At 46.8% G+C, this 12242-nt stretch overlaps 1 protein-coding gene across 3 annotated transcripts in view; it reads right to left on the bottom strand.

Moving 5' to 3' along the window:
• Positions 1 to 5638, bottom strand: part of LOC142564473 (Y+L amino acid transporter 2-like) — a 30387-nt gene extending 24749 nt beyond the window's left edge. Inside the window, exon 1 of one of the 3 annotated variants that reach the window (XM_075675486.1) lies at positions 5035 to 5638. In XM_075675486.1, the coding sequence (XP_075531601.1) occupies positions 5035 to 5038 (4 nt within the window). In that variant the 5' untranslated portion in view covers positions 5039 to 5638. The remainder of the gene's footprint in view (positions 1 to 5034) is intronic. The other 2 variants (XM_075675487.1, XM_075675485.1) reach the window with 2 other exon arrangements.
• Positions 5639 to 12242: the final 6604 nt, after the last annotated feature.

Genomic DNA, 12242 nt, shown 5'->3' on the forward strand with positions numbered 1-12242 from the left:
CGCTGGGTAGCAAAGCTAGACGCAGCAGAGTGCAGCAACTGTCCAAGCTCTATGCGGCTGCGGCAAGGTCTCCGACGCAACAAGCGTCCGACCAGTGTGCCGGACCGTTCATTCAGGTGAAGATGACCGGGGAACCAATAAAAAAAAATAAACGACTCAGTGCGGAGACACACAGGACCAACTATCTAGTGCACCCTCCAATAATACTTGAAGACACAAGAGTGGGCTGTCCAGCAAGCCCGAGAGGCGGCGACGAGGCAAGGCCTCGAAGTGCCCTCATGGGAGACCTGAGCCCGGGTCATCAAATTTGCCTGATTCAGAATAAAGATGTTTCCTTCCATACATGGTGCTGGACTAGTTGGTTATGCATTCTTTAAAACTGATGGTAGCGCTAAAAAGGACGGACACACGATGAAAAGACGACACGACGACGTGTCGTCGTCGTGTCGTCGTGTCATCTTTTCATCGTGTATCCGTCCTTTTTAGTGCTACCATCAGTTTTAAAAAATAGTGCACCCTGCCGCCCTTGAAGAAAAAAAAAACAACGGCACAGGCCAAGTCACGTGCACCAACGTGTACAGCGTGACTAATGAAGACAAAGATACAGGAGTTTCTGAACCAAGCGTAGCCGCTGTTCCGACCTGCGAGCTCTCGTGAACCCCCCGTAGTGACCGTGGCCTCCACTGAATAACGTGCGCGTCGAGTGCAGCATTTATCACCCAAGGCGGCGCAGTATTGCGCTTGCGCTGTTGAGAAACGAGACTTACACAACCCCCGACACCTGACCACGTCTTGAATGTTTTGGTGCCGTCCGAGAATCTGCATAAATCGTGATTCTTTCTTCAAGCTTTCTGACCAGTTCCTCTTGTTGAAGGAGCTGGCTCTTTCAACCCTTTACTGCAGCTTTGGCCTCCATCCAGAGCTCCCTGACCCGAGACCATGCGAGGTCGGCCATCCTGAGGAAACCACTCACGACCGCTGACGCCAGCGCCACTTGTAGAGCGCTCACAGAAGGCCAGGCATCGTCTGAATAGGCCTAATACAAGGCCTACTAATAAGCTTTGTTAACAATGTTTAAAGATCCACGCCTCTGCTCGGCGGGGCACAAAATACTGAACGGTTACTTATAGTGCCTTTATTCGCAGAAAGGAACAAAAACAAAAACAACAATAACACTTGGGACTACATAGAGTCGTATTTCCCTTATTTTCTTTCGAAATGGCCCAAACCCCAATTCGCGGCTCCGCATTACGTCCCGACTTCGATGACGTGACTGCACCCTTCGAGGTTGTCTATAGCTTGGAGTAGCTTTTTTAAATGGTTACTCTTTTGTCGTTGGAATATCAACAGCCCGCTTTGCGACCTCTGCGGAAGCAAAGAAACGATAGCGCACCTTTTTTTGCGAGTGCCTTTGATTGAACCAGCACAGCGCAGCGCTCTTATCCACACTAGACTAGGTCGATGAGCGCCTACTGACACAAAACAAACTCTTCACTGGCATACACTTTACACGGACATCAACACAAACCACTGTAAATGCGCTGTCGCGTTACCTGTTAGGTAACGGTTTGTGCGACAGATTGCGACTGTGGGACGTTGTTACGTTTAAATGGGGAAGTGCCATCGTGTGACTATGTGGCACCTTGCCAAACTCTGCGATAGCACCCACACAGATAGCTTTATGTTGTTGATTTTTCTCTTTCTTACGTCATCTTTTTTTGCACCTCTTCGCCCCTTACCTATTACAGGGCAGCGAACGAGAGACACCTTCTGGTAAACCTCTCCGTCTTTCCTTTGCTTTCACATTGTCTCTCTCTTTATATTGCACCACTCTGACATAGAGGCCATCTTGATGAGAAATTTCGTATTTCGGTTTCCCCACAACATAACTTTCCAAATTTATGAGCGACATATCAATTACAATTCGGATGAAAAAAATATATTTCAGACGTGGTCTCACTTTCTCAACATGTCACATCAAAAGGTCACAGAATTCTATTTATTAATCTAACGTTGCTGTAATAATATTCACGTGCTGTTAGAAGACGAAATTAGCGTGAACACTGTTTCATTTACAATAAATTATAACGCACTAATAAAATCAAATAAAAAACATCTCCGTATACCCTCTTTAATGGAATCTTCAGAAGGGATAAAGTTTCTTTGTAAATAATTCTTGAATTACCAATTGAACGTTGAGTGTGATGCCCGTTCAATGATGCATCTCAATGATGCATCTCAATGATGCCACATTACGTTCATGCCTTTGCCATTCGAATAAGCTTAACGGCTGGACAATAACATCAGGCTTACTGGTCATTTCATCTGAACCCGGCACAGGGGGGCCGTGCCAACATGCCCGATTCATGGTTTTCTGAAACCGTGTGACATTATAATATGGCGTAGCAACTTTTTCTTTTGAATATATTCAAGTGCTCGGATTTCTCCTGCGTCTTCCTCTTAATAGGGTTTATATTATTGCTGGACTTCGTTAAACATTTATAACCAGCGGAAGCGAAGAAGGAAGGAATCGCAATCGTGCCACTGAGTTTTTTTTTTCATCTTTCTGATTGATTATGTTATGCATGCACAATGGAAATATGTTTTGTCACCCCACCCACTTCCTTTTCTTTCGTAAGATCCCTTCTATTTTAGTTTATTTCTTGGCGTCAGCGCCAGCACCGCGCGTCCTAGCATATTGAGTTATATTCGCGTACAGATTATTACACCTTTATTGTTCTTTTTTTGTGTGTGCGGTAGTAATATAACAACAGACTTGGACACTGAAACCTTTTGCCTTCTTAAAAAACGGATTCCTACTGAAATTTTTACAAATAAAGTTGTTTTCGAGAACCGGCCCGTCACCATTGTACCTAAAGCCTCGCGGCAACGAATGTAAATGAGCTCTGTCCAACACGTTCATACAGTGAGTCACGAGAAAAGTAGGACAGCGTGTTGTGGTGCAGCTTCCTCACCCTTTACACTATATTGGATGCGCTAGATTGGAGGTTCGAATACCACAGACAGACGTGCCTCGCTTATTTTTTAAAGAGCAAAGAGGAATCTACTCGACGAGAACCCGACCAGCGACCGACCGACCGACCGGCCTATACACTCTTAAACTCTTACACCCTTTGGGTCGTATCTTGCCACACAACAACAATCGTCATCTGTCTTCCTTGGGTTTCCCTTCTTGAAAACGCTGCGGTCGCTACTTTCCTGTCGAGAATGCTCTGTCGTGCTGACAACGCGCATGCCATTCCTGACTTGGAAGTATCGGGCTCGCAACGTTAAAGAAAGGAAATGCGGACAAGACAGATGGCGATTATCATTGTGTGGAAAGCAAGATAACACCAAAGGGTGTAATCTTGCTTGAGAGTGTAGGCGGAACAGAGGGATCGTAAGCAATGAAAGCTCTGCTTAAAAGCGGACAAAACAAACAGAATGTATAATTTGGGGAAAATTATCCACGTTACTGTGATTAGCACTCAAGTGGTGGTGCATACGTAATTTGTTGATGAGAAATGTATTACTTGTAAAGGATTTTGTACTTTGGTTCAGATTTTTTTCAAACATGGAATGCAAATTGCCAATTCTGCCCGAATTGCCCAGTGACCAGCGTTGTCTATCGGGTCAGAAAACAGCCAGCAGCAAGTTGCGTATTCAAGCGCACGTACCACGTGGTCGGTTTGGCAAGACTACAGCTTGCACATGCCTAGTGGTCGAAAAGCGTAGGGCATGTAGGCTCGTAGCTGTAGACTCGTAAACTGCAAAACCCTGAACCTTAGCTCTGCCATGAGGCAGCACATGGCTGCACTTGTGTTCACGTTTTCTTTCGAAGGTCTGTGAACTGTATGTACACACGAGGAGCGTCAAGCAAACGAATCAACAGCTGCCAGTGAGCAAGGTTAATGCACGTTTCCTGTTTGCATGTCAGCGTTCAGGACTCTCTCTGTCATCGGAGCAGTGCCGTTTATACGCTCACAACAATGCACGAAGAGTTTCCGCTGAAACTAGAAACTCGAGGAAACCTTAGGGGCTGCACCCTTTCAGGCGCATATATAATACACGACGCTGCTGTTATACCAGCTCGCTTGCAGGGTTTCACAATTGTGTATTGCAGTTTGGTTTCCAAGAGTCAATGCAGGGAATAAAAGGCGACGATACAAAAAAATATTTACCCAATGCGGTAGCTTAGTGGCCATGACGTCATGCTCTGAGCACGAGGTCGCGGGTGTAAACCCGGCTGCAGCGGCCGCATTTCGATGGACGGCGCAATACGAAAACACTCGTAAGCTGCGCATTGGGTGCACATTCAAAAGGCTATAAAATTAATCTCGAGACCCCACTACGGTGTGCCTGATAAGTATATTGTGGTTTTGGCCAATGACGACCGCATTTAGATGGGGGTGAAATGCGACAATATCCGTGTACTTAGATGTAGGCGCACGATGAAGAACCTCTGGTGGCCAAATAATTCCGGAGTCTCCCACTACGGCTTGTCTCATAAACAAATCGTGGTTTTGGCATGTTATACCGAATAATTAATTTTTTATGTGGCATTCGCACGTAAAACCACAGAATTTTATAACTTATGTTAGTTACAAACAAAATGTTTTGTTTGCCCAAGAAAACGCGAATTAGGAAGATTTTCCTTACTAACGTTTGATTATAGCCAGCCCTTTCAGCGGCCTAAATTTTGAAACTTAACCGCTGATGTAGAAGAAGACGAGCGAGAAGCACAGGAAGGGGTGAGACGCTCATCCGATGCCGATCATCAACCGACTGGAACGGCCTGCCCCGCCGAAATCACCAGTTCATCGACGTTTGCTGATAAGCTGAACGCTAATATTCTTCATTGAACTCATGTGGCCACTAATTAGCATAAAAAACATTTGTAAACCTCACCCCTTATGTAACACCACCAGTGAGGGGTCCTTAAAGAAATAAAAGTCAAGTGAAGACGCTAAAACCAATCAGGTAAACCTAACGCTAATGAAGCAACCAGATTGAAGCAGGTACAAATTGGCTTACCCATTTTTTTTCCTCGGATAAACCGACCACAGGTCGACGCACTATCTCCCACTGCGCGCCGGCACAAATTCAAAACCGACGCAGTCCTTATCACACATTCCTCGCTGCCCGGCAAAGCAACACCGTCGCGACAGTGAGTGGCCCACTGTCAAAGGCACATGTGAAGAAAGCGCAGAAATTCTTCAGCAGTTGACGTGTAGCGCATGGAAACATTGCCGAGCGGCTCCGGAAACGCCGTGTTCTTGCGTTCGCAGATGTGTCGCGCGTGCCGGTTGTCGTCGTGGCTCGATCGCCGACGCCGAATGAACTTCACGACCTCGCATCCGTCGCAGCTGCGCGCGACCGAGCGAGCCAGCCGCGGTCTCTGGTTAGGTTTACGCGTTCGTGCGCTTCACGGGCGCCCGCCTCGCACCTGGAAATTGTGCCCGGCAAAGGAGAGCAGGCATACGCGCGACACAGACGGCTGTGTTCTCTATACCGCACCGGCTTGGACACCTGTATTTTGCGCCAGTGTAGCATAAGGACATAACAAGCGCAATGAAACACGTGTCGCTCCGATTAGCCTCGCTGGGTTTCCCGCTTGTAGCATGTCAATCCCGGCCATGTATTTGAATGCATCGCCTGATTATTTCCATCACCGCCGGGCTTTGCGCAAATGCGCTTATTTCCTCCCGTGTTCGTTCTACCTGGCTATTTCCAGCGATAGCCTTTTTTTCTTTTTTTGCGAGGAAAGAAGCCAGCGCAGCCGAAGGTGATCATCTGCAGTTGTTCGAATTGAAACAAACGAGGAAATTTAGGACAAATATATGCAGATCGAACGAACAAGCTGCAAACCGTGTGAGGAGAAGCTTTAGTGTAACGGTTGATGAAATGCTTTAAAACGAACCACGATGCGTGCAATTTAGTTTCATCCCATGCAACGCGTAATCTCACGGAATGTTTATCTATAACAAAGGCCACAACTTTTTTGTCACGCATTTCTTATGCTTATGCACAGTATCGTTCGCAAACTCTTTCCAAGTGTTAACGCCAAGTCAGGATGCATAGAGTGACACGCATGCGCAACCACGTCACAATGGCGAAGGCGACGTGTGATGTCTGTCGAGGGAAAAATGGTGGTAGGCGTTTGCACCGAAAAGTATGACACGCATCAAAGAACACTTAGGGATTCTGTACCTCTTCTGCCACACTGGGACACCGCAGTGGAACGTTACAGCACCCTCGCCGGTGAACAAACCCATGCAGAGTGCTGCATTGAACGGGGATCGGCGGAGAAGGCAACGTCCGAGTCGCGCGAAGGCATTCCCCGAACGCGATGGTCCCAAACCTGGTTGGCCTCTCGGATGTACTACAACTCGCGACGGTGCAGCAGACCAGGTGCTGCAGTCTGCGAGTTGCCGAGGTCCTGCCGGAACGTGAAAATCCTGAACCATTCCTGGAGGCACACATGGGGTGCTATGCAGGATGCCCTCCCGAGTTTCTCGCTCGTCTGAGTTTGCTTGACGGCCGTCAGTTAACAAAGGTTGCACTGAAGGCGCGAAAGCAGCAGACTACCTGCGCAGATAGTCACGTGCACCGATACGAGCGCACTCTCAGCACGACACTTCTTCGTTTCAATAACGCAAGACTGGGCAATGTTACGCGCCAGCGCCGCTTACCGTTATCAACGCAATATCCCAATACCGTGACCGTCACATTATCTACACACTCGGCAGAAGCCGCTTGCCACGACTTTCTGGGACGCGCCACGAGCGTGTCTCTTCTTTCGGACATTGCCTGTGTATTCACCGTTCCCGCGAAGTAAAACACCAAATGCAATGAATTCCAAATTTATTGAAGGCACATTCAGAGCGCATCTTGCCAATTTCGAAATGCTTATAAACACCATAAAAAGTGTCTAATGAAAATACACCGGAAAACATTTTTTTGCGTAACTCACGTGTACAGGTAGCACTGGGTAGAACAATAAACATACGAAAGGATACGCCGATGGTTTGACCACGTGACTCCTTCTATTTCGACCACCCATGAGGTAACGCCCAAGTGATGATAGCCCAAGAGTGAGCCTAGGTAAGCCAACGAAACTGTAGGCCTACCAAAGGTTCAATTTTATCTCTCGATACCATTATGTGATTGGTTTGAGGGTCTCGCCAGAGCTAGCGGAGATCCCTAAATTTGCCGAAACATGGGCCTTCCTGCATAGCACCACTGGCCTGGTCTCTCTCCCCCATCTCGATCTGACGAGTGCACGCATGCGCAGGTAGCCGAAAGGTGGAGCCGCTCGCTCACTGCCATGCCACTACACGGGGACTGGTGTCAGCGACCTCAGGCGCGCAAGTGACACGAGGGGAAAATCGGCGCTTGAATGGTGCCGCCTCCGCTGCCGCTGGCGAATGGGTTCTCGAGCCCTCGAACGCAGTCTGACCGGAACACCCGACACCGCTCACCCAAGGTGCTTCCGAGTCAATTGTGTGGAAGTTCACACACGGCACTGCCGAGGGACGCAGCCGTTCCGAGAGGTGCTGCCGGCGCCATCGCGTTAATTGCGTCAATTGCGCCGGCAGTGGCCTTCTCCCAACGGCAGTGCCAGGAGCCGCATCAACGCTTGTAGGAAAGCACGCCCGCGTGTCAGGTGCCGGGCCCGACGAGGGCGACGGAGGAGCAGCAGGCGGTAGAAGAGCGCTCCTCGCCAACAGTCAAAGGTGCAGCAGTCCGCACCAAGGACATGGTTCGGCACCAGGCCGCGACAGGAGAACTAACTGGCTGTGGAACGGTTGCCCCCCCCTCCTTCCACACGACTGTGGTCTATGCCGGAACGCAACTGTGGCAGCATGTTACAGGAGCCAATTGGGGATCGGCGCTGTCCTGCAGTCCACGCCAACAGGGCTTCAGTCCTGACCAGCTACGCCGAATGCCGTTGTTGTTGTTGCCTATCACGCGTGTAACTTCTACCCACGATGGCGGATTGGCCAAGAAAGGGGTCAATTATTCCAAATTAACATGGAACATAAATTTCCGAATATATATGGAATTGGCATTGAATAGCGTAGAATTATCTGTTAACATCAGGAAATTCCTATCGAATGAGCAATAATTATTAATACCATCCAGCTTAGTTTGTTTTGGTACCTACGTATATATGGCTCAACCCACTACGACGATCGGCCATGAATCGGGTGGAACCCACGGCTCGTACCACCACTCGTACATTTCTAGTCTTCTACCAATGGCTCTAATGGTCATGACCGCGGCGCCACCAAATGTGTTAGGTAGGAAGTAATTTCTACTTTTTTGTTGCGGATGACGAGGTGGGCATACTTGGTCAGCATAAAAAAGTCACATAAGCCACTATTATTATATAACCTTCGTATATATGCAAAAATGTATATATCTAAAGAGATAATGAGCGACCCATCAGCAGCCATGCAGACCCACCAGAACCGGGGATATAGAGAAAGAAAGCTTCGCTTGAAAACTCTACAGATGTCTTTGAGCATTAAGAGATGTAAAGAGAGCGGAATAATAGAGGCTGGGTTTCAATGCTTGACACGCCACGCTCTAGCACTTCCAAGCATGCTCTAAGTGGTGAGTGTCATTTCATTTGCCATTTGATTGTCGTACATTGTATTTCAGTGCTTCAACAGTCAGGCATGCTGTCACGTGGAGTTCGTACAGAAGTGCTGGCAGAGTTCACCGGTGGTCCTCTCGACCAAGAAGTCCCTAACATGGCCGAATCTTCTAATCATAACAGTTTTAATTAATTCAGCAAAGTGCGCACCAGGTGCCGTGTCTCACAGCATCACCACAAGTGCGTAAAGTTGTATAGAAATGATTACACTAGTCCGTCAGTTGACTAATTTGTTTGCTAACATCCTTAATCCGCCTTCGTCTCCCGCTTGTCTAATCCAAGCCCAAATGTAGAGGTATAGTAACAATAAAATTCAAATAGCGTTAAACGACAGGACCATATCCTGTCGTTTATCCCAGACCAGATCCTGTCTCGCCCAGTCCGCTGCCCTTCTAGAGGTATAGGCTGCGCACAACAAACAATGCGGTCAGGGTGAGCTCAGCAAAACTTCCACTCGCTCGATCACAAACTTGCAGTCAACCATGTTCGGCATGTAACTCTCAGACTCGGCAAAATTGTGTGGTTTAACAGGCTTTTGCTTCCGTTTAGCTCATCTTAACTATCTGTTAGAGCAATAAAATACCCGCAACAGGCGATTCTCTGAGGTGAACATAACGGCTAACGTAAAGTTTAAAAAAACCCAACAAGCCGCCGCTACACCTAGAGTCTGCAGCTTGCTAGAGTTCTGAGCACCATATCTGATCTACTTGAAAGCGAAGCGATTAGTCGTATCAGTTCCGTGTACGAGTGAATTGTGACCTGGACTATTTTGGTACTGGGCAGTTTAAGAAATTCTTTCTCGAGCGAGCAATAGACGATTCCTAGCTACAATTCATCCACGAACAGAAGTTTGTTCCTGCGACAAAATTGAAGGTTAATGAAACAAGTTGTCAAAAGACGAAAGTTTGACGTAATAGTTCTGCGGAAACCCGCAAGGTGGAAGGAAGTAATAAAGGAAAAATGAGACGTCCACCTTACCATACCAAGTGCTATAAAGGAAACCCATACGGGTTCCTCGAAAGGATTTCCTCGAAAAGATTTCTTCGATACGGGTTAGCTTTGTAACAAGTGCTACGATTAGGATTATGTGTCATTTTTTCTTTATCAACAGACGAAGGGCAGAATGGTCGGTACAAAGAACATTGTTTGATGAGAACGACGACTAAAGTTCTGTTGACCGGGTTTTGCAACCATCGTCCTCTAGTATCTTGGACTCTTTGCAGAAGGCTACACAAAACAAATTTCAGATTTCCTCAATGAGATTCCTGCTTCAAGTTCGTGGTATCCCCCATGATGGTTGATTGTTTTTCTTTCTTAAGTGTGGCGCATTGTTGTTGCTTAGACACTTGGGTATGCGGACTTTTACAGGCTAGCCAAAAAAGAAAAAGGTGACAATTTTACGATATGCTTAAAAGGGATAAAGATTGATTAGGTCCTTCGTGGCTTTCAACGTCCGAATGCGACATGGGGTCTATGCGAAGGACACCAAGATGGAGGATTCCAGATTATTTTATGAAATGAAACGACAGCTGGGATTCCTTAAGGTGCGCCTAAATCAAAGCGCACCAGCAATATTAGATTACACCGCCGTCCCGGCCACGGCCAGGATTCGAACCCACGGCTTCGTACTCTGCATTAGGACGCCTGATTCCCTGCACCATTGCGGCAGGAAAGCGACAAATGTTTAAAATAAACCTAACTATCGTACAACAGTGTTAAGAGGAACCATTAGCTCGGGGCAACTCCGACGCGGCCCATTCAAATTCATATAAGATGCAAAAACGCTTTTCCGAGATAACCTCTGGAACGATTTTAATGAAATTTGTTGCATTTGAGAGAGAAAGTTAAATTCTGGCAACCTTAAAGGGGTGTACGATAGCGCGATTAAATGACGTGACGAAAGAAGACACACAGGGACACACAGTGTGTGTCCCTGTGTGTCTTTTTTGTCCCGTCTTCTAATCGCGCTACCGTACACCCCTTCAATATGCATTACCAACAAGCCCACATTGCGACCCTCGTGAACTTTATTTCTAGTAACCGTTCGGAAACGGAATTTCGATTTAGGGCATGAATATTGTTCAATATTTTCAAAAACTGAAAACTTCGAACAAGATAGAGCACGAAGTTTACAAACTAACAGCTCTCCGTCAAGAACAAGTATAGCAGTTCTTTAAACAGCATCAATTAGATTATTCAAAGCAGACAAATTCGATATGTCAATTTATATATTACGTGAATTTGTTACGTTGTGTACAAGGGTACAGCAAAAGCTGTATTTACGCCTTGGTAAATTTTGGGGGATTCACGTTTAACATATTAATTTTGTCCGCTTTAGATGTACTGTGAGATGCCATTGACAGGATTGTGATATCACTTTTCATTGCTGAGTAACGGAGTTGTAAACTTGATAGCTTAGTTTTCTGAAAATTTGCGTTTTTTTTGCCAATTTTTGGTAAAAATGGGAAACCTACATCAAAAATTCTACACCAACTGTCACTTGATATTTTTTTTAAATGCAACAAACTTCATCCAGTTCGGTGCAGTGGTTGCCGATAAAAACGAATTCTATTTTTACATGTATTTAGATAGGATCACCCGAGCTAAACCTTCGTCTTAAAGACTAGCTCACGCGGCAGAGCACAATGCTGACACCGCAGCAGAACAGCTGTGTTTACTGAAACCACGACGGTAATTGCAGCTGGGCAACTGCTTTTCTGCTTCAAGCTTTCCCTGCCTTTCAGTTTCTCGTGCTACAAAAGCGACAGTCGCGACGCGCGAATGGGCAATGGATGCCGTATTTTCCGCCTTCAGACAACATGGGATTCACCGCACCTGCAGCCTTTGTCAGGATAGAGCTACGCTCATGCCCATAGCAGAGCGCAAGCAACTCCTATGCATCCGCACAGCTCGAACGATCCACAAAAGGAGGGTGTGACAAGGGCGGGTCCGTCTGAGAAGGAGGAGGATGGAAAGAAGGAGAAAGAGAGTGACTCGTCGAATGTGCGAATGGGTGGCCCCCCTGTGCTCATATAATGATATAAAGATAAATAAATAACCATCATGAAAGGAGGCCCAAAATTAAAGACCGACAGAGAGAAAACAAGAACAACGTGCGCACTTAACGTTATGCAGCCCGGAAACACTCCGGAAATACAGTCCCACACCTTTTATTTTAAAAACTCGCTCTGCCCCCTCAAGACCAGCATCGCCTGGTGAGCAGGGCCAAGCTATCAGCTTAGGCCCACGGCATCCTGGACTAGGGACGCCGCCCACCTCGGACGATTTTACCGTCGGCTCATTTCAACTAATAAAGTTTATTCCTCCTCCTGCCCCCGTCATCTTCGTGGACGCATAAAAGTTTGACCAAAGAGTGTTACCGAGGGATATTCTGAAGCTGCGCTGTTTCCGCAGTTAATTGATGGGATGACGAATTTTCGTGGTTCGTATGCCTCTTTTTGTGGGTTCTTTGCTCGTCTTTCTGGCCAATTCTAACATATACCGTGTCCTGTGTAATGTTTTGATTGCGCTGCAGATTTTTGTGAAAAAAAGTAAATAATATTAGACTGTAATATCATTG

The sequence above is a fragment of the Dermacentor variabilis genome, chromosome 11 (genome assembly GCF_050947875.1).
Source record: "Dermacentor variabilis isolate Ectoservices chromosome 11, ASM5094787v1, whole genome shotgun sequence".
Classification (NCBI taxonomy): Eukaryota; Metazoa; Arthropoda; class Arachnida; order Ixodida; family Ixodidae; genus Dermacentor; species Dermacentor variabilis.